Source organism: Scardinius erythrophthalmus (genome assembly GCF_964197995.2).
Source record: "Scardinius erythrophthalmus genome assembly, chromosome: 7".
Classification (NCBI taxonomy): domain Eukaryota; kingdom Metazoa; phylum Chordata; class Actinopteri; order Cypriniformes; family Leuciscidae; genus Scardinius; species Scardinius erythrophthalmus.
This window is the reverse complement of record NC_138227.1, coordinates 26,097,178-26,120,710: the sequence shown is the minus strand read 5'-3', so window position 1 is coordinate 26,120,710 and position 23,533 is coordinate 26,097,178. Positions and strand designations below refer to the sequence as shown.

The window sequence follows — 23,533 nt, the reverse complement described above, 5'->3', positions numbered from 1 at the left end:
TTTTGTGTTTTCGGTGAACCGGACAGTCTACGATTTTCCACCAGTCCACAAGTCCACTTTTCATTACACTGTCCATGCGTTACACACATAACATGTAACGATGATTAATCATTATAGTCATAATAACAATAACAATATGTAGTAGCCTAAAGCACCTTCGCAAGGCAATTACACAAATTAATTGTCACTATATAAATAGACAGTAACATGAACACTGACACGTATAACTTCCCATTTTTACAATTGTGTGTTTATAAATAACGGCAGCGCATAGTTACATAGCGTATTCCAACACCGCCTCTAAATAAAACTTTATAGTGGTGTTTAGCTCGTGAATGAATCAGTGTTTTGAACGAATCGTTCTCTTACAGACTTCACGATGGATCTAAAGGCCATGAAACATCCAGGGAACATCAGTGTAAATGAGTCTTTTTGCTGAACTTATTCAAAAGATTCGAGTCACTGGGATGAATCAAAATCCCCACCAGTACATTTGAATCACATGTCTCTCACGGCCCGCTAGGATGATTGACGTTAGATTCCTCCAATCAACGAGGTCTGTTCCAAACTGGGCGGGATTCTTAGTTGTGTCGTAACAAGCTAGGCTGCAACAACCCCCCAGTCTCAACTCCTCCATACATACACACACGAGCGCTGCCTTGTTTTGGTCTGTTACGGCTTCGCAAAAGAGAAAACTCAGCGACTTTTGGAGGAACTTATGCAGCTGTTCAAACGGACTCGGTACGTTTCCGTTGTAAATAACGGTCAGATGCACACTCTGCGCTCGTGCTTTGTTTAATTGCACTTTTGGGATTTTTGCAGACAGCGCTTTGATCTCCGGGGTAAATGGGTTCGTCGTACGCTGCTGACTGCGCTTGTTTTGATAATGCATTCGGATCTCCGGACTGAAAAGGACACTGTTTTCTAATTTTCACTGTTTAGTGTTTTTGTACTTCATAAACTTGGTGCTTTCCGGTACTTGCAATATTCTTTGAGGATCCCTGATGGATTATTTAAACTTAGTTTTAACAATGTAATGCTGCTGAAGAAACTGTTATAACTGAAGCTTTTGTCGGTACGCACAAAAGTGACTTTTTGAGTTCTATTTTTCTATTTTTACTCAATGGAAAAAAATCTATCTCAGCGTTCACATTTGGTGAAGAGTACATGCATAATAAGGCTTTGACTTTCAAACCTGCAATTTTTCCATAAATTATTTTTTATACCATGGCAAGTCCGACCACGGAGCAAGGATGTTTTTCGGATGTGAAAAAGGTGGGTTATTTAAGGAAACCCAAAAGCATGCACAAAAGGTTTTTTGTACTGAGGGTAGCAAGTGCCTCCGGACCGTCCCGACTGGAGTACTATGAAAACGAGAAGAAGTGGAGACACAAGTCTGGAGCACCGAAAAGGTCCATTCCGCTGGAGAGCTGCTTTAACATCAATAAAAGAGCGGATTCTAAAAACAAACATCTCGTTGCGCTTTATGCCAAGGATGAGTACTTTGCCATCGCTGCTGACTGTGAGTTAGAGCAGGAGTCATGGTATCAAGCCCTCGTTGATCTTCATAACAGAGGTAAAGTCCACGAAACTGCCACGGGCCATGGAATTGGCGAGGATAATTACGGCGAAGCCATGCCGGGACCTGCCTTCAAAGAAGTTTGGCAGGTTATTTTGAAACCAAAGGGTCTGGGTCACATAAAGAACTTGATTGGCGTTTACAGATTATGCCTCACTAATAAGACTATCAGTTTTGTGAAACTCAATTCAGATGCGGCTGCAGTGGTCCTGCAGTTGATGAACATTAGAAGATGTGGTCACTCTGAAAATTTCTTTTTCATTGAAGTTGGGCGATCCGCCGTGACAGGGCCCGGGGAGTTTTGGATGCAAGTTGATGACTCCGTTGTGGCTCAGAACATGCATGAAACTATATTAGAAGCCATGAAAGCCATGAGTGAGGAGTTCAGACCCCGCAGCAAAAGTCAGTCATCTTCCAACTGCTCAAACCCCATCTCAGTGCCTGTCAGGAGGCATCATCACAATAATCCTCCCCCCAGTCAGGTTGGCTTAGGCAGGCGCTCTCGGGCGGAGAGTGTGACAGCCACTTCTCCTGTAAGACCCGGCAAGCACAGCCATTCATTCAGAGTGAGAGCGTCCAGTGATGGGGAGGGCACCATGTCCAGGCCGGCGTCCGTGGATGGGAGTCCAAGCAGCCCGAGCACAGCCCGCCCTCAATCGCAGCGACACAGGGGTGGATCCAGACTTCACCCTCCGCTCAATCACAGCAGATCAATCCCCACGCCCACCTCACGGTGCTCCCCCTCAGCCATCAGCCCCGTCAGCCTGTCTTCCAGCAGCACCAGCGGCCATGGATCCACGTCTGACTGCCTCTTTCCACGCCGCTCTAGCGCCTCCATATCTGGATCGCCCAGCGATGGCGGATTCATTTCCTCTGATGAATACGGATCCAGCCCTTGCGACTTTCGAAGCTCCTTTCGTAGCGTGACTCCGGACTCGCTTGGCCACACTCCGCCTGCTAGGGAGGAGGAGATAAACAACTACATCTGCATGGCCAAGCCCGGTTCACTTCATGGCAGCGGGAGCCAATCGCAAAGCCAATCCAGAGGAACGCCATCGAGACTAGAGGAGCCCGAGTTGGAAAAATGTTTCCGGAAACGAACGCATTCTTCTGGTGCATCGCCGCCAACTCCGTGCCATCAAAAGACTCCCTCACAGTCATCTGCCGGATCGCTAGAGGAGTATACTGTAATGATGCCGGCATATCCACGAAGCCGGACTGCATCATCATCGTCGTCAACGTACAGGCACTCATTCATGCCTACACATTCATACCCAGAAGAAGGTATAGACACGTCACAAGCAAAAGACCACAGTGGACCAGATCACAAAGATGACGGCTACATGCCCATGCTGCCAGGCGTTGCACCTGCGACCCCAACGGTTAAAAATGGTGACTACATGCCCATGAGTCCAAAAAGTGTTTCTGCACCACAGCAAATTATCAACCCCCGGCAACACACGCATGTGGACTCCAATGGTTATATGATGATGTCACCAAGTGGCAGCTGCTCCCCAGATGGCACAACAAACTATGGCAAGATCTGGACTAATGGCATCAACCCTAAGCTCTCTGTAGAGAGCATGGAAGGTAAAGTGTCATCTTGTGGAGACTACATAAACATGTCCCCGGCTAGTTGTTCAACGACCAGTACACCTCCAGACTGCTTTTTCAACCCTGTAGAAGATCCTCCCAGGCCAATGTATGCTTACTTCTCTTTGCCCCGCTCCTTCAAGCACGCCAACAGGAAGCAGGACCAGAGCCCTCTTCGAATACCACTGGGCTCTAATCGATTGCCGTACGCAGAATCTTCCTCGTCTTCGACGAGCAGCGACAGTTTGGGTGGTCAAGGCAACTCCCAGCAGTCTGCTGTCAAACCCAAAAGGTCAGAGGGCAACAGTAGGCTGACACGTCCAACACGGCTGTCATTGGATGCTATCAAAGCAAGTACTCTCCCACGAACACGTGAGAGTCCCTTCCCCGCAGAGCCCAAAAGTCCTGGAGAGTATGTCAACATTGAGTTCAATGACAAGCCGTTTTCAGCGAGCTTAGCATCACTGTTCCCACCTGTGTTTTCTGTAAGTGATGCTGAGGCCCAATCAGACCTTTCATCATCTGAGTACATGAACATGCAGCCGGGGTCACAGGCCAGGCAGTGCCCCGAAACTTCCTGTTCAGATTATGCCATTATCACCCCATCAAACTCTGCATCCTCCCCTCCGCTGCCCTGTGAGAGCATATGTGAACGTGACTACATCAGCATGCAGTTAGCATCCTGCACTAGCTTTCCTAACACACAAATGATGCTGAGGACCGAGGCCTTGCCAGATGTGGATGCCCCTCCTTGTTCTGTATCACCCAATCATGGCGTGACAGCATTAAGTGGTGCCCCAGGAAGACAGGCTCTGATCGGCCCTTTGTCAGGTCTTGGTGCATTTACACGGGTTAACTCCACTTCCGGGTGGAACCAGGGGGCTAAAGTAATCCGGCCTGACCCACAGGGTCGACGACGACACAGTTCAGAGACTTTTGCCTCCACTACAACAAGAGGGTCAGTTGACACATCAGCCACCTGTCAGTCAGGTGATGTAAAACGCCACAGCTCCGCCTCCTTCGAGAATGTATGGTTAAGACCTGGCGAGGCCTCTGCTGCTCCTCCTGCATCTACAGTAACCAACGGACGAAGGGAAACCACTTCAGGCCCAATTCCCACATTAACAAACCATGGGCAGAACGGCCTGAACTACATCGATCTGGATCTAGTGCAGAATGGAGAGCAGCCTGTTCCAGACTGGAATGCGTGTCAGTCTCGACCAGTGGAGCTGGGAGCCGTGGAAGGTATAGAAGAGCTCAGTGCCTACGCCAGCATAAACTTCCAGAAATCAGATGATACCAGAGGCAATCTCGCACACAGAGAAGGTAAGAAAAACTGTTATCAAAGGAGTATCTGAGAATGTTTTGTTCTTTACAATTGGCAAATGTAAGCTATTCAATTCTTAGTATCTTTGTGTTATCATTCCTGTCTAGAACATTTAATAGGTAATATGCATATCATGTTATTATTTATAAAACAGCCCCCATTTATCTGTGCAGTTTGAGTCTTTGGTGGAAAATCCCTTTCTGAAATCTTAGGAGAGAGCTGAGGGGGGTTTAGATTCCCTCCCACTGATGACTGGGCCTCTCTTCAGGCTGATAAATAGACATATTTGTGAATGGAGGCAGAAAGGGTTAGCATGTCTACACTTGTTCCTAATGCGACAAAAGGAAAAAACAGAACATATATGCAATTGTGAGTCACTAAGCAGCTTATAGGTTGTCTTTTTCCTGAATGGAAGTTTACTTAGTGTGCCAGTCAACTCTTTATGTATGTCTTTGATATGAATCAAGCGCTGTGAGAAGTCTACAGAGCTGCCATACTGTGCATTCTTCACTTTGCCCAAGGGTTTGTGTGTCATGCCTGGCTGACTCTGTATCGTCGTTGTTTTAGTTTATTTACTTGCCCTCCAGTGAGTGTAGGGTTTTCCACCCTCTTGGCCTTCCTTTACTTCTCTCTTTTTTCCCAGAATATGGTGTGTGTGTGTAAATGATTACATATCAGGTTGAAGACAATGCTTTCACATACAATCAAAACTTGATTCTAACTGCATTAAAATACATTTGAAAATATATTTATAGACAACAATAACTCATATTCATATTCAAGTATTGCTCATATTTATAGTTGCATTTATGTTCGTATAGAATTACTGCATAGCCTAGATGTTGTTATTCCTATTCTTATGTGTTCACTGAACTAAATAAATGTTAATTATAGTTAAATATTTATATGCACTGTCTTTGTTGTTTTATCACTTCATTGCTTATGCTGTTTGCACACAAAAAAAAGAATATTATTGGTTAATTGAATGACAATTTTCATTTTCTCACCGTTGTCGTTCCAAACCTTTTATGATTTTTTTTTTTTTATTGTGAAAGTGGAAATTCAAGATTTGAATTTGATAAATTATGACAGAATTATTTATGTCACATTTTTAGTTTTTTGCTCAACTGTGTAATGAATTTGCCCTAGTCTGTTCTAAGGAAGCAGTTGTTTTGATGGGGTGAGAAGGGTGCTTTGTGTGTGTGTGTGTGTGTGTGTGTGTGTGTGTTGTTGAGAGAGTGCACAGGGGCTTCAATGTTGTGTAACCAATTTATGTTTTTACTCTAGGAAGCCCTATGTGTCTATGTTGGTATTTTAGTAAAACCCCCTGTGTGTCTCTGGAGACAAGAGCTGTGATGATTTTAACACGGCTGCAATAAATGCAACATAGTGAACATCATCTGCAGGAAATTGAAACACCCCTTCTTACTGTATATGCCCCGAATGATTTTAGTCTAGAGCCCCGAATGATTTTTGCCTGCAACTGCTCAGGACTTTAGTGGAAATGAGAAAGGAATTAAGTAAATGTTAGTTGTTTAAACTTAGTACAGTGCTGCGACTGTTTACCGTACTGGATGCTGACTGATAAAATTTGCTCTTGCTTTTCTCTCTCTCTTTCCTCTTATACACACACACACACACACACACACACCACGTGACTGGTAAACCGGAAAAAAAGTGCCATACCATAGACTGTAAAAGTGCAGTGCAGACTGGACAGTGCATTATTTTGGATTAAAAATGTCTAATTTCACTGAAATTTCGTCGAACTGACGGGAGCATCTCCTGTGGAGAACACAGCTCGTGTCACACAGCTCATACTGTATCTCTTCTAAAGCGAAACACGGTAGACACGCGATTGTGCAGCGCAGAGCAGTATGACGTGTATGACGTGACCGATTAGTTGTCCAGTCCGGTTTCTTTCACACTGCGCAAGTTTTCCGAGAATGCGGTTGTGCGAGTCCTGAAAATGTACAGGTGTGAGCTCGGTTATAGAATGAGGTTGTCACTCCTGTAAATCACTGGACTCAGCTGACTCAAATACAGAAATACAGAAATTTGTCACCTTTTTCACCCCTGGTGAGTTTGCATCTCTGAGAAAGGAGAGTTGAGATCTAGGCAAATTAGGAGGTGTGTAATGCCGCCTCCTCTTTAGCCCCTTAGAAACGCCCGTGTTTGGCAGGTTTTTTGTCTAAACCTACAGTTCCTAATTTCATCGGCACATGTTCTGCCCATGGCATGCTCCTGTGTGGTTCAGCGCCAGTGCCACCCATCTCTATGGTAACGCTGTAGCTGCACTGCTTTTTTCCCCATGTCACAGTGGATTAAGGGGCCACAGGCTGAGACGTCGGGGGCTTCAGAAAGCCGCATTAGGATTGGGCAGTGGGGTGGGGTGGGGTGGGGCGGGGTGACAGAGTTCTTTGGTGGGTTTGGTCAGAGAGTGAGACGATTATAAGCCCAGCCCACCTCAGGCCACCGTGATGGGGGTCACCCTGCGGAGTGGCTTCTTGTCCTCTCTCTCTCATCCTTCTCGTTCCCTCTTGCTCCGTTTTCCTTTTTGTTTTCCCTCCCTTTTTTTGCATCCTTTAAGAGATTTGAAATGCCATTGTGCAGCAGCCTGACGGGTTAGAGGCGGAGCTCTGGGATCATAATCACATCAGAGAGAAATCATGGGTATTCAGGGTAGAACCAAAGCAACCGTTCAGGATGAAATCAGGGAGCTGTTTTGAGTTGAAATTAGACTATTGTTTAGTTGTATTGTATTGTACTGTTCTATTGATGTATACTGAGTATGCATTACCTTTCAAAAGTTTGGGGTCTTTTTTTTTATGTTTTTGAATTATCTTATGCTCACAAAGGCTGCATTTATTTAATAAAAAATACATTAAAAGCAGCATTTAAAATATCATTACAATTTAAAATAACTCTTTTTTTATTTTAATATATTATAAAGAATTTTGTAACAACATCAGTCTTTAATTTTTAATGTATGTTTGCTGAAAGTATGAATTTCTCTCCAAAAAGGAGAGATAAATCTTACTTACTCAAGACTCTTTAACAGAACTCTAAACGCATTCATATGTAGCAGTCTGAATTTTTTCAGTCACAGGAAAAAATTCCAATATTCCAATTTCTTTAGTGTGTAACAGTCTATGTTTTATCTCATTTACATTCTTCAGAAAATGATTAGGCCTATTATTTTTCATTTTCTGAAGAATGGAAATTATATTTTCATGCTTAATCCTCCACCAAAATCCTAATTCTGAATGCATAGAAAAGTAATTGCACATCTTCCCTCAATAAATTAAACATTTTGATGTCATTATTAAATGATGCAGTTATGCAGCACATCATGTACAGAAATGTCCTAACCCTTAAGTATGAGCAATAGTAATAGTGCATTTTGCATTGTTAATGTTAACTATTAATTGAGTATTTATTTAAATTACAAATGATTTTGGAAATCTCTGTTTGACGCATGAGCAACGATAGATCAGACAGGAAGCAGGTTCATAAAAATGGCTGAACTAGAGATCACTGTCAAGGTCATCAGTAGTGGGATGAGGTTGGCAGGTCTAGTGCTTTGTTCTTTGATGAGATCCTTGGAATGCGTGTGAACGGGGAAATGAGAGGTGTGTGTGTGTGTGTGTGTGTGTGTGTGTGTGTGTGTGTGTGTGTGTAGCTCCAGGGTTGGAATGTAACAGCAGCTTTTGTGCCTGTTTTACAGAGCCGCTTGTTAAAGTCGACCCAGGCAGAGATATGGAGGGATGGAGAGGAAGTAAAGAGAGAGGTAGGAAGGGGCACACAGTAGAAGGAGAGGGAAATAAGGAGGGTTTAAGAGATTAACTGATCAAGGCCGTATGTAAGAGGAACCAGAAATTCTCCAATCAGTGTTTCATGCAGGATGACCCATCTACATCCATACAGCATATAGGATTTGTCTTTCCTTTGAAGTGTTTTAAGGCAGCTATAAAATGTTTGCTTAATAGGGATAACCTATTCCTTTAAGCCCTCTGAACATTTTAAAGTACTCATGTGCATTCATACAAATTGTGTTTTTAGTATCAAGGTCAAAAATTAGCAGATGCTCAGAGCAAATATGCCACCAGAAATGACAAATATCCAAGTAATGTGGAAGATTGTGCAAAGATTCCTCAGTTCTTTATCTGTAATATTTGAAGGGTTTCCATTTTCATAGTGTTTTTATCTTGCATCTTATCTACATTATAGATATATCATATATATAGTACATTTTTTATGTTTTTGAAAGAAGTCTCTTATGCTCACCATGGCTGCATTTATTTAATAAAAAAAAAAGTTAGAATTGTTTTCTATTTTAATCAATTTAAAAATGTAATTATTTCTGCAATGTGAAAGCTGAATTTTCAGCATCATTACTAGTCTTCAGTGTCTCACGATCCTTCAGAAATTATTCTAATATGATGGTTTGCTACTAGAAATATTTCTTATTATTGTTATTATCAACAATGTTAATGATTAAAAAAAAAACTGTAAGATAACTTTTTTGCTACTTAGATGTTTTTTGTGGAAACTGTGATACAATACAAACATTTGTGGTAAGATTTCGAAAAAGAGAGTCAGAAATTAATACTTTTAATTCATCAAGGATTGATCAAAAGTGACTGGAAGCTTTTGTAAGATTTTATGAATGTCTTCCCTATTTAATAAAGGCTTCAATAAATTGAATAAATGCTGTTTATTGAACTTTTTATTCATCAAAGAATCCTGAAAAATGTATCACAGTTTCCACAAAAATATCACAATGTAATGCCACAATGTTTTCAACATTGATAATAGTAAATGTTTCTTAAACATCAAATCATCATATTAGAATGATTTCTGAAGGATCATGTGACACTGAAGGCTGGATTAATGATGCTGAAAATTCAGCTTTACCATGACAGGAATAAATAACGTTTTAAAATATATTCATATAGAAAACAGTTATTTTAAATTGTAATAATATTTCACAATATTACTGTTTTACTGTATTTTTGATTAAATAAATGCAGCCTTGGTGAGCATGAGACTTCTTTTGAAAACATTAAAAATATATATATATTTCCAAACTTCTGACAGGTATGTAGAATGTATTTAAATTAATGAATTACTTCATGCAAAAAGGAATATTCATGCTGTTCCAAACATGTATGACTTTCACAAAAGAAGATATTAAGAATATTTATGCAGTTGTCGTCCCTACATCAGCAGTGGACTGTGGCTGTCAAACTCCAAAAAGATCAAATAAAAAGCAGTGAAGAGTTTCTCTTGTTACAGTATATGGCTATATAGCTATATATCCAATTTGAAGTCATGTAATTGTTTTTGGGAAGAAAAAAACAGTTGCCATGATTTAAAAAAAAAGAAATCTCTTAAATGTTATGTTCTCTTTTGCATATTGGTATTAGCTGTACAAAAGCAAGAGTTTTGAGAACTACATTTTCAGTAAATAAACTACTTAACGTTTCTTCACACATGCTATCGTTTGGCTTCATAAGACTTGAAATTCACGCACAATAGTTTAATAATAGTATTGTATTGTATTTTTGCAGATCCTTGACCGCATCTGTCCTTAAACCAATTTCAATGTGCAGAAAAGAGCTTAGTGGACATTCTGTAGAATGTCTCCTGTATTCATCAGAAGAAAGTTGTACAAGTTTTGGTTCAGAAAATAATGACAATGTTATCACTTTTGAGTCAACAATCTATTTATATTGAAGTGCAGACGTATAGAGATTAACAGAAAGTACATTACTAACATCTTAGCTTTGTAGAAATGCTAATAAACTGAAGTGGAAGTAACAAAAAAAATCAGTTTCTATCTGGTGCTATGAAATCAAATATGAGCTCTATCCAAGACGTGATTACTCGCATAAATGACTACTCTTCTCATTTATATAATTAATGTTGAATTCTGTGGTTATTGTATCATTTCCACATCAGAGCATTACTTTTTGCTTTATCCGCCAAAGATAGAACCACATGAACTCCCACGTCCCCTTTTGTTCTTCAAAGTAGTTCTAAGTTTGTCAGAAATCTCACACAGAGTACTCGCACTGCTAATGTGTTGCTACTATTTAGGGTTAGGGTCGGAACGGAAGGGAAGGATGTGGTGAGCTTGGCCAGGTATCAGAGTGTTCAAGCTCCCACCATGAGACTTGGCATCAAATAGGTGGACGTGAGCCATGGGTTTGTAGGGATTGATCCGTGCTGCTATTCCACCACTGCTTGACAGGCATTTGAACCAGACGGATGGATGAATGAGAGCAGAGTGTTTTGCATTGTCGGGCAGTGGTTGGTGTCCCAAAGTGCGGCCACCGGCTGGAAAGGTATGGACTTTTGGACGGGACATAGGGGTCTGTTTTTAAGAGATCACAATGCCTGTACTGACTAGTCAAAAGTCTATCAATAGCTTTAATACAGCAGACTTTGTTCCTTGACAGCACTAGATGTGCCCATTCCTCAGATGCTGTCAAGATGTATACGTGTAAGGTTGGGAATAGTATATCAACTCTTAAATCCTAAAATAAAACTGGGGTGGGGCGCACCAGTATTAAAGTTCTGCCAATACTGATATTTACGTACACCACCGGTCAAAGGTTTGGGGCCAGTGAGATTTTTTTTATAAAATAATTTATTACTTTTATTCTGCAAGAATGCATTAAATTGATCAAAAGTAACCTTTAAGACAATTTTACACAATATTTCCATTTCAAATATTAAGATTTTCAATATACATATTATGCATACATGTTAAATTTAATTTAACTTTATTTAAAGTTTAAATTAACTTTTTTCGGAATTCATTGATGAATAAAAGGTTAAAAAGAATCACATTTATATATAGTAATCTTTTTTAACAATATAAATCTTAACTATCACTTTTTATCAATTTAACACATCCTTGCTGAATACAAGTATTAATTTCTTTCAAAAAAAGAAAGAAAAAAATTACTGACCCCAAACTTTTAAACGGTAGTGTATATTGTTAAAAAAGATTTCTATTTTACATATAGGCCTAGATAGATAGATAGATAGATAGATAGATAGATAGATAGATAGATAGATAGATAGATAGATAGATAGATAGATAGATAGATAGATAGATAGATAGATAGATAGATAGATAGATAGATCTGCAAAGGTGATCTAAAGGTCATATTAAGGGAAATAATCATGCATTAAAAATATTCACATGGTATTAAAATAAAATAGATGCTTATGGTGGTTTATATCATATTGTTTTTGCTGTTGTATTGACTACTGACATGTTGGTGTCATGACAACCCTAGTATGTGTTTCCATGTGTCTTACATATGTATGTTTAGTTCTGTTGAGCAAAAGTGCTGAGTCTTTGTTTGTATCTTTTAGTGTGTGTGTGTGTGTGTGTGTGTGTGTGTGTGTGTGTGTGTGTGTGTGTGTGTGTGTGTGTGTGTGTGTGTGTGTGTGTGTGTGTGTGTGTGTGTGTGTGTGTGTGTGTTTGAGAGAGAAGCGGTACTGTTCTTCCACTCCTCCCAGCTCTGTTGGTCTGGACGAGTTCCTCATGGCCCAGTTGGATCCATCAGCTTCATGTCCTTACTTCACCCCAGCCACACGCACGCCTTCTCTCCCTCTTTTTATTTCTCTCTCCGTCTCTCTCTCTCTCTCTCTCTCTCTCTCTCTCTCTCTCTCCGTCTCTCTCTCTCTGGTCAGGGTTGGGGCAAGGCCAATGCAAGAACAGAGAGTTCATAAAGATATGACAGGGAAAGACGTGTGTGAGTGAGAGCGTTGTTTTAGGTGATGTGCGATAATTACGACTCTGAATTATTCTTTACGATGTTATATTTGCTTTTAGAGGATCGCGGTAAATCATTCTCCTCACAGTTCTCCCCACAACAACATAGTAGACGCCATCCAAATGAAGCTGTGGCAAAGTCACTGACTGACATTTGTTTTTGTTTGTGTTTGCATTATTGGCGGCAAATACGACCGTGGCGCGGAGCCGAAAGCCGTTCTGGGACATGTTTCACTGAGAGGCTTACGCACTGTGTGAGCGCTTACAGGTCGCCTTTGACAGTTTTGGATTTGTTGTGCAGTCTTTCTGTGTATATGTGTGTGTGTGTGTGTGTGCGCCCTTGTCGCTGAGGTCAGAGCGTCAGTGGAAAGTTTCTCCAGTGAGTCCGCTCAGGCATACCTGCGCCTCAAGCAAGCCGCCTTTATTTTGCCCCCTTTTTCTGTGTAATAGTTAGCGTCGCGAGCTCCAGCTCTTTGTTGTCAGATGCCTTTTGTTTAACGGTACATCACGTGTAAGTGAGTCATGCTGCTCTTGCTTATCAGGGACACTGAGAGCCGACTCTTGTCAGGTGAAGTTCACACCTCTTGTACATTTTGGTCTTTTTATTCTGTCGCTGTCTATCATGAGACTTCTATATCTGTCTTCACCAAAAATAAACTTTAAATTAACCAAGTCTTTCCTCATCATTTGCTTTCCATGTGGTTTTCAATATTCATGTACCATGGTACTTCCATATTTATCTATGGAAGTATATGTGAACTCCACATAACTTAATTTCTTCAATTAGTATATTTAGCCTACTTAAAAATTTTAAGGCAATGGATTTCCTCACTTTTTTATGCTGTCAACTGATCAATTTTTAGAGTGTATTAGCATTATAATAATAATCGACTTTGGAAATACTAGTCAGTTACTTTTTTTGCGTGTATATTTATTTAGGGCTTGCATATACTAGTCGAGTAGTCGATCGATCGACTACTTCAACCACTAGTCGACGCTGTCGGAAACAATCGACTACTCGAGCGTCCATTAACCATAAATGAATTAAAAATGGCGAACGTCACCAACAGACACCACACGTCAGATGTGTGGAAGTATTTCATCAAGGATGACAAAAATATTGTAATTGGCCAACTCTGCAAGAGGCCGTTCACATATTGCGTCTAAAAACGTGTGGAAAGCGCGCGTGGCCGTGCCGCTGTCTCCTACAAGCGCTCGCGCTCCCGTGGCGTCTGTCGTTGCTATGCAAACAAACTGCGCTCTCCATGATGACGACGAAGAAGTATCATTCAGCAAAGGATTAATTTATTTCTAGCCCTTGCATTAGCTTTACTACTAGATATATTTCTGGAGATGAGAAGAAAAAACCCGCCTGGAAAAACTAGCGCACCATGTTGCTTTCATTATGAGCGCGCGCCTACATTTGAAATAACGACCTTGAGCGCGGAAAAGACGCGATATGTGAACGGCCCCTAGAAGCAGACGTCTGAAATGAAAGGCAAGAACGGCTATTTATTTGGCTTTTGACTGTTACATGAAAATTTAAAAATGAAATGTCATAATTATAATGTTTTGAGAGTTTACTTATGTAATTGTTGCATTAGGCTATGAATAAATAAATGTTTATTGATAAGATCTAGCTATTTCATGTCTTTTCATTTACAGTAGCGAACGACGAGTAACTTAGTCGAGTAACTCGAGTATTGTTTTGATAAGAAATCGACTAGCAGAAATCAGTAGTCGTGCAACCCCTAATATTTATATATGATTACTGTATTCTAATACCATTGTATTTATATGGTCCATCAGGGTGCAAGTACTATAGTATTTTCATGTTTTTCGGACATGGTGGCAACACGGTAATAAAGTGTCTGTGAAGTACCTTGGATACCATGTCCAGAAAATCTTTAATTTCCCATGGTATTTTTGTGAAGGTCATAAGTCATATCGTTTCTCCCCCTTTCTATCAAGACATGTAACCGCTTTTAAGGTGTGAGCGAACATGAGAGAGCCTTTGTGAGCTGTGTGAAGTAGGTCTCCATAAGCCTCCCCTGATAAGTTCTTTGAAGATCCGCCGTTTCTCACGTTCAGAGGAATGTGAGGAGTCAGAGACGACGAAGAGCAGCAGCAACTTTCACCTCACATCTGTATCAAAAGAGGCCAGCGGCCGACGGCCATCTTGGGCAGAGAAAATCTGCTTTGAGTCTTGCAGTTTACAGCTCCTAGGATGAGTGCAGCGGCGAGGGGAGGGGAAACCGAGTGTGTGTGTGTGTGTGTCTCAACTTGCTGAAGTAGGCAAAACATCTGGTGTGTGTGTGGGAGATGGAAGTTTTTCCTTTGCTAAAGGGAATGGTATTTGGCACACGCTGTCTCTTCCACATCACACACACAGAGCTGATACAGCCACTTTGTTTTTCTCTGGCCCCCAAAACGGGCCGCACCATTGTGTTCGCTTGTCACAAACACCAACATTTCATCCTCATTCTGTATCGGGATGTTTTGAACCTTCGATTTATTTCACATTTTATCCGTTTTTTCCTTCAACTGCGGCTGAATTTTGCATTGGTGTGTTATTTCGGGGTGTGTTGTGGAAACCTCTGATGTGGCTGTGTGTGTGGTTTCTCCCCCTGCGCTGTGAGAACGCAAAGTTCTCCGATCGTGAGGTAGTCAGGAAGTTCCTAGTCATCGTTTTGTTTAGGTTTTGCGCCAAGACTTATTTCATTAATGTTTAAATTGCCTCTATTATACATTTTCAGATGTTACCTTTCATGCAGCGTGTAATATAGCTGTTTGTGAGTGTAAAAGGTCTGCAGTGTTTTAAAGATCTAAGTGCATGACAAATAAAGTTATTGTCTCCCAAAAGAAAGAACCAATTCTGAACTGCTGAAACGAGTTTTCAGCAATCCCAACCTCACATTTTGTTACCTACGTCACAATGTAAAAAATTTGCATAATGCAAATGGTCTTCATTGGCTGCCCTGCATTGACCCACCCTCGAACACTGTAGTTGTAGCAGAGACTGGAAGAGTTTGGTTCGTGTTGCCGACATGCGGTGAAAACAACGTTTTCAAGCGGAGCTGAAATTCAGATATGTTAATCTGTAAGCGGTAGACCAATCACAACAGGGACGTCTGACCAATCAGAGCAGAGTAGGCTCTCGGAAAGGAAGGGTTTAGAGAGACTGAATCTTCAAATAAACTGTTTTCAGACTCTTAGAGAAATGTGGTGATGTCCAATGTATATTATGAGAAAATGTAAGTGTTTTCTGGTCTTGAATGCATGTAAACCTATTGTTAGAGACCTCCAAAACAAAATTAGGAACCTTTAAAATAGCATAATAGGGGCAATTTAAATGGAAATTTTGTAATCGACTAATCTAACCCCCAGAGGAAAGTCAGAAAAGCAATTTGTTTGAAATTGCTTAATCAATGAATCAAACCCCAATGAATGCCGGTGAGAACTATATGCAGTGTGCCTGCCTTGCATTATGATCATTGTACATTAAACTTAAGCATTCACTTAATCAACATGAACTAATATAGACATATTTATTAAAAAACAACTGAATCAATAGGCACTGCAGGACCAATAGTTACAAATTCAATAGCCTATTATAAACAGAATTTCTCAAATATAAGCAAGTATGTCCTTTGAATGGATATTTCTCTGAGCTGCGATAGGCATGGAGAAAACTAGCACATTCAAAGTCTTAAATAAAATGAAATTATTTTATTTTCCGCTCCAGAAATACAATAAAAGGTTCATTTAAACTATAATATTAACATGACACAAATTTGAATGTAGTTTTTGTAAAAATATAAAGCAAAACGTAAATGTGCACAAAAGATTTCATTTACTAGTATTTTCAATGTCGACTCGCCAGCAGCATTATCATTTCGTCAACTAGTTGATGCACATGCACATCCCTTGTTTTGTGTCTGTACGAGTGTAAGTTTGATTGTGTTCAGTAAGCGTATCTCACTTAAGAAGTCTAGGATTGAATTCATCAAGAGCCCGTGGTCTGTGTGTGTGTGTGTGTGTGTTGGCATCAGCGCTGAATGTTCTCTCTCAGCGAATACGACCTGTGTACTGACGTCAGTCAGCACACACTGCGGCACACATCTGTAACCATATCCCTCGCAGCGCGTGGGGATGGATGTGTGTGGAAGTTTCAGTGGGCTAAAAATGTCCCCACTCTCCCGGGTCCTGGCACAGCATGCTTGTGCGTGTGTGTGTGTGTGTTACACAGCTGAATGACGTTAGTTCATTGAGCTGATGGTAGATGAGCACCACCCCTCACTTGCGGCCTTATAAGGCTCTCTGCAGAGTAAAGCTCCAAATCCCACCTCTGCAGACGCTGTATGAGTGTGCAGATAACTGTACTGAGAGTGTGTGACGTTACAGTACGCCGTAATGCTGGCTTCTATTACATGTGCTTATTTTAACACATGCATGTGATGCATGCAATATGTTTATGCATGTAAAAGGATAAAAGAGGCACAAATACCCTTTGGGAAATTCAAGCTGTCGATTACAATCAATATTGTAAGGAAGGAGACTAGGATAGTCCCACAGGGTATATGGATGAAGTAAGATGTTGAAGGTAAAGTGTGAGATCCTAATGTTATTGCAGTCTGTTTTAGTCGCCCAGTTGGGCTGGATATAATAACATCAGCTCAACTAATTGCGAGGGACTACAGTACCTGTTTGGAATTCTGTAAGGTATTTTAAGGTATTTCCCAGGCCTTGCAAAGGTACTTTAATAATCTTACATTGTCAATTTCTATAGCATCCACAAATTTCAAATATTTCATTGGCATTATATCGGTCTTTGAGCTCTTCTGTTGAGCCACATTAAAATCACGGGACTTTTTTTCTTTTGCGTCACATGATCCTTCAGAAATGATTCTAGTAAGCTGATTTGCTGCTCAAGGAATGTTTCTTATTATTATCAATGACGAAAACGTGCGATGGTTCACATTTTTGTGGAAACTGATATGTATTTGTTCTCAAGGATTCTCTGATGAATAGGAATCTCAATAGAATAGCATTTATTTGAAATGGAAATCTTTTGTAATATTATAAATGTCTTTACTGTCGCTGAATAAGAGGATTAATTCCTTTACTGACCCCAAACCTTTGAACAGTAGTGTAGTGCATTTTCAATTTTACTTTTCAGCACTAATAAAGAATATATCAGTTGTATAATTGAGATGTATGCATGTTGTAGTGCACTAATTCCAGGAATAGAATTCTAGAACCTGATTTCTGGAAATGCAGAACACTACCAGTAGCTCCTTCCCCTCATTCCGGGATGCTGTGACTTCCGGGAGCGGCATTTTTGAGTGGCACTCCCTCTCTTCTTCTTTTTTTTTTTTCCCACGCTACGTGTTTGCACAGTCCGGCAGCTTATAATTTCACCCTCTGCAATTTTCTCCATCTCTCTGGTTTTCTAAGTAAAGAGGAAAGAGGCCCTAAAAATGGCCGCACCATAAAAGCGCTTGACGTCGGGTTTGCTGCGGAGATGTGAGGGGGCTTTCATGTTCTCAGCGTTGCACTATTAGACCCGCGGCTCTCTGCTCCACTGCTGCACAGCTGTATTTATAGCTGAGGTTTGTCTCAAGCCACTGCCTCTTCAGCTGTGAGCTCAAGCCTGGTCCTTCCCATAGATTTAAACTGGGGCCTAATCATAACCGTGAGCTCGTTCACAGAGCCCAGTGGCATGCCTTCTGTGTACAGTTGAAATAAGTAATGGAAAAGGATCACAATTGGTTTTAGAGGTTAAGTGATGAATCCGTATTTGTTTTGAGTGTAAATAGCAAGTCGTTCCATGCCGTAATGGATAGTGCTCTTTCATGTATGACATCATGATGACTGTGTCCAAAGCAACAACAGCTTCAGGTAAAAGGTCTGGGAACAAAATCAGACCAGTCTAAACAAATAAGCTCACTCCGATACAGGAGTGGCTGTGTATTCCAGGGCAGAACTGTGTCAGAATAATGTCGGCTGGATGGAAAGAGGGCAGCGGTTTGTAAAGGAATACGTACACGGATACAAACTTCAAAATTGACCTTATTTAATTTCTTAAAGAGATAGCACATGTCGAAATTAAAATTCTGTCATCTTTTACCCTCATGTTGTTCCAAATGTACTTCTCTAGCCTGGTTTCCAGAAAACGGGAACGTTTTCCCTTACAGTTTTGAGAAATATTCATTTTTCGAACTGCCTGAAAACCCACCTCATGGGAGCGTTTTTGCGATATATGGGAGTTTTTGCGAAATTTACGTGTTTCCATTGGGTGCATTTTCAATTCACAATTTCAATTTGCATAATTAGAAGGGTAATGTAAACGCAGATTCTGTCTTTATTATGTGGTGTGTGATTTTACATAAGCAATTTACTGATCGTTCTTTTTCATTTTTTTTAATGCAGTTGCAAAGATCAGGGGCCAGAGCATTTGAAGATGCAAATTCTCATCAAAGTAGTCCTTACAACCTGTGCTTCATGAACAAATATTTATTTTTAAGTTGCATCGTTTGAATGAATCAGTGGATTCAGTTCACAAAAACTGGAATTCAAGAACCAAATCAGTTCTATTTGTCAACCGAATCATTCAATCACTGACTTGGTCTGTTCCTAACTCAAAGCTATCATATGGCTTCAGAAGACTTAAGAAATGTAGCACACAAGTTGTATGGACTACTTTTTTGATGCTGTTTTTACGTAGTCCCCATTCATTGTAATTGCGTGGTAAAAAGTGAACGATTTCATTATTCAAAAAACTCTGTGTTAACATGCAGTCACAAATTTCAGTGAAATTTCACAGACAAAAACGATCCATTATCCATTGCCAATAGTGTATCGCAATGTATGAAGCACGGCTCGCACAGACGTCACTTTCAAACCAAACAGCTTTCTGTTAGTCAACATGGCGAAGTCGCATGCTGAACACAAGCTTGAAAACCAGGGAAATCTGCATAGACAACTCCCAGTTATGCAGATTCCTGTTGGAATTTGCCTGTGATATGTTGCAGAGCAACTGTAAATGGCTGCAGATTTACTAAATAATACAGGTTTAAAACAACATGAGGATGAGTAAATGTTTTTTTTTTTTCTCAGATATCCAGTTTCTCATCACATTATAGAAATACAATAGCGTGCCTTTGCATGTTGACTTTAATCCCCATATCTGAAATCATGACCAGTCATAAGCTCAGCATTACGGCACACATGAGTGACGTCTTAATGCCGTCACCATTTTTGTCAGAAGTGAACGGGTGCGTGTGTGTGCGTCTACATTCTGATCTTTTAATCACAGTCAGTGAGAGTGTTATATAATAAAAACAGCTTGTAGTTGTTTGTGTGTGTCTGAGTGGATTAGAAAGAACAGAGCGATTGAACAGGGCAGGAGTGGAGTCGGGAACGCCACTTTCGGATGAGGCTCACAAACGCTTGTTGAATGGATAGAGAGAAACAGAAAGAGAGTGGATTGTCTACAGCAGTCTCTCTCTCTCTCTCTTTCTGCCGAGCGATGATGTCATAAAACTTTTGGCTCCTCTCTGGCTGTTCAAATCTGTGTTGAACGTTTCCAGGGAAACAATGATGCTTGTTTATCAACCGTTGGCAAGGTCAGTTACTCCTCAGGCTGAAGGAAGGATCCAAGAAAGAGTGTTTTGAAATAAACGAAGAAAAGGAGGAATTGCTTGTTTTGGTGAACGAGAAGGCGCTACTGTCAAATGTGTTCCGGAAAAAAAAGCAGATTAACTGTGTTTCTACTGTAAATAGTGCTTTTAGGTTTTGTTTTGTGTTGTCCGTGGCTGTTTGATCATCTTGCTAATGTTCTTTTCTCCTTTTTTTCCACCAGAATGAAGAGTAGAAAGCCGCCGCTTCTTCAAACACCAAGACTCAAAATCTCTCCCCGTTCACCACAAGCCGGACCTCAGAAAACTGGACCTCAGTAAACTCAGTAACCTCGTTTTCCAGGACCACATTATCACCCAAACCCATATGGACAAAACAGATCTCATAACATCACGTATCCGGACCTCACAAATGCTGGATTCCACTTACCATAAATCTCCCAGAACCGGACTTTCACTGTGCGCACCTTTTTTGACATTACCAGACGATACTGTTCAACTGTTACATACTCGGTACAAATCGATTTCTACCATGATCAAACATGGTAAAATGGCACCTTTTTGGGGTGAAGGGCAATGCTACTTCAGTAGTAGTGGGTAGTAGTCTCTAAAACAATGTTACATTAATAATATTTCTGTAAATGATGGTACAAATGTTTTTGGTACAGGGATGCTTTACAAAGCAGCCATATTGTGTTGGGTTTGCAACAGTGTTGATTGTACCCGTTTCCTTCAGTACTGCCAGACATTTCCATTACAGATGAGATTACATGTTGCAATCCAACTCTCAATTAGACACTTTTATACACCCAGTATGGACGACCTCAAACAGCCAGACTTGACCTCAGGACTTTACGAAAGAGTTTACACACACACTGTGTTTCAGCACTGTGAGCCATGACTGACCTCATGCTGCCAAACACACACTGTGATGTCTGTCAAAACCTGGTTTCATTTCATACCTGCTCACATTACATCCTGTTTAATTGTAATAATAAGCACGTAACTTATCTGGAGTTTATACTGGCCTCCAAACAGAACTCCACCCCAATTTTTTTTTTTTAAACATTATTATTTTATTTTATTTTTATGCAATTTTTTTTATCAGTTGGAGTATGTCTTGTATAGAATATATATTAACTCCTAAACAAAACTCAACCCTAAATAATGTTGGTACTATTACATTTTTTTTTTTTTTCCTGAAAACAATTATTTTGTTATATGTTTGTTTTCATGCTAATTTAATTAGAGAATATCTCATATAGAGTATATGTTGGCTTCCAAACAAAATTCCACCCAAAAAAGTCCTAAGTATCTATTTATATAAATATATATTTTTATACACACGGGTTTGGTTACCACAGATTGAATTTTCCATTACTACCTGATTTGGCAACTGACAATTCAGTTGAGATTTCGTGAATGATGTCGGGGGAACATTTTTAAATATGACGCTAACATCACAAGTGAATAAGAGGCCTTACAGCCCTGGTTGGGCTAAATAAACAGCTTATTCATGCTGTAACTAACGTTTCTGATCAAATTGTACCGATAGTTGGTCAAACTGAACAAAGACTTGCGCAAGAATGTGTCGTAAAGTTTCCATAAACGTCTAATCCTTTAAGTGCAAGTGGTTTTTACAGTCAGGCAGCAGTACTTATTTTTATTTTTTTCATTTTTAGCATCCTGCTGTTAAACCTTGGAAGCCAGTCAGAGTTGCTTGCAACTTTTTTTTAGGCTGTTTTATTTCATTACAGTTTATTTTTGCTTATAAATAATATGCTGTGGCGATGGTAAAGTCACAGCAGCAGGTTTAACAAAGAAAAAAACTCAAAATGTCTGTCATGTTTGCTGCTGAAATGAAACAAACAATGAACAATCTGTAAATTATTGAATATATAGAAATGTTGTTCTTGGTTCTCTTTTAAGAGTGAAAGTATTTAACATTTCATGGTTGGTGTTTCATTATCATTTTTGTTTTCCTTAAGAATCTCGACACGCGTTTTAAAAATGTGTCTACTGTTTTTAAGTTTCTTTTTGTTGGGAATATTTGCTTTTATAGTAAAATGTATAATCCAATCTTTTTGAGAGAATGGGACAGTTCTATAGTTTTCTTGATTTTTAAAAGATGGTTAATGTAACACGCACATCAGGGATGTCCCCCTCACCCTCCCACCAACTCCGAATTGAATTGCTTTTGGGAACCTGTTACACTTGTTACTCGGTTCCCTCTGTGACAGTGATGTTCCTGTAATCTGATAGGCCGTTCTAAAGGTTGCCTATCATTCGATAGGTCGCAGTTGTCGATTTAGCACCCTGCGGTTGTGTTGCGATACAGAGCGTGGGGCTTCACTCTTCCCACCATTATGTGGCCAAACCTTCGACATCTCAAACAAACTAGTTCTTCTTTGTAAATAATGAATTGTATAAAAGAAAACCGATGATTGGTGGATATTGGACTGACCAGGGATGTTTGGTTTTATGGATGCTCAAAGCAAGCAGATGATTGGTCACCTTTAATGAATGAATTGAAACATGTAAACAGTATGAGTGTATGTACAGATGAATGCACATGTAAACAGATGTTTGTTTTAAATGAATGAAATGAGCGGCAGTAAGGAGAGGGCTGTATATACCCCTCCTCTCCCCCCTATTTAGAAGAATGGTATCTTCTGGAACCTTGACGTGTAATAAAGTAGAAGCGCTTATCTTTTCTGAACTTCTTGTTTCCTGTGCTCTTTATGACTGTCTTTTGAGCTTTGCGTCTCCCTGATGGCATACAAGTCGAGAGGCTATACTGGGAATAAGGCTGATGTTAAAAAACAGCATGCAGTGGAGTGCCTGCAACCCCTCCCATAATAATCAGATTCATGATATAGTGCGGCTTTGAGTGCCTTATAACTTCAGTATTTTAATTATTTTTTGGTGTTCGAGTCATTTTGACCTGGAGGGGATTTTCTTTTTCCCAAAATTGTTAATGTTATCGCGTTGGACTGAAAGCGTACTGACTTGCTCAAACATGGTGTAACTACTTCACAAAATTTGGGGGATCATTTTTGGGGGGTTATTTGTCCCACCTTGTGGTGTTCCTGGTCAAAAATGACTGGCCTACAAAAAATATCTTATAAATCTCCCATTATGCTGTATTAATACCAATTATTGGATTCAATCTTTTTGTCAAGTTGTCTTTTTTCAATTAGGAAAAGTTTTGATCTCATTGATCTGAACTTACACGGGTCAAAAATGACCATCCACTAAAAATGAATGGGGGAGATCGAAAATAAGAGAAAAATTTAGTGTTCAGGAACACATTCATCATGTTCATATATGTACATGTGTGCTTTAAAGCATATAGCACTTAACTCTTTCTTCCAACTGTTTACCAGGGACGTACGCATACTCGAATGAAGAGCGTTTAGCACAGCTGGAGTATGAAACCGAGCCATTGGGATCTAGTAGTGGTATAATGGTGGGGGTTTTACCTGTACATCTGTCCTCTAGTCATATTTTACTACGTCTTGGCTTTTATTTCCACAGAGTCAGGTACTAAACAGGAGAGTCTGGAATTGCAGCACATAGACTGGGGCTCTAGAGGCCTG

At 40.2% G+C, this 23,533-nt stretch overlaps 1 protein-coding gene across 2 annotated transcripts; it reads left to right on the top strand.

Annotated features, from left to right (window-relative positions):
• The first annotated feature begins 650 nt into the window (after positions 1-650).
• irs1 (insulin receptor substrate 1) lies at positions 651-22,647 on the top strand. Of its 2 annotated transcripts, XM_081371611.1 has the most exons (3): positions 651-4,498; positions 8,227-8,289; positions 20,159-22,647. In XM_081371611.1, exons 1-3 carry the CDS (start codon positions 1,228-1,230, stop codon positions 20,161-20,163), a joined length of 3,339 nt encoding a protein of 1,112 aa, XP_081227737.1. In that variant the 5' UTR covers positions 651-1,227; the 3' UTR covers positions 20,164-22,647. The 2 variants fall into 2 exon arrangements, with proteins under 2 accessions (XP_081227737.1, XP_081227738.1); XM_081371612.1 differs by lacking the exon at positions 8,227-8,289.
• The last annotated feature ends 886 nt before the right edge of the window (positions 22,648-23,533 follow it).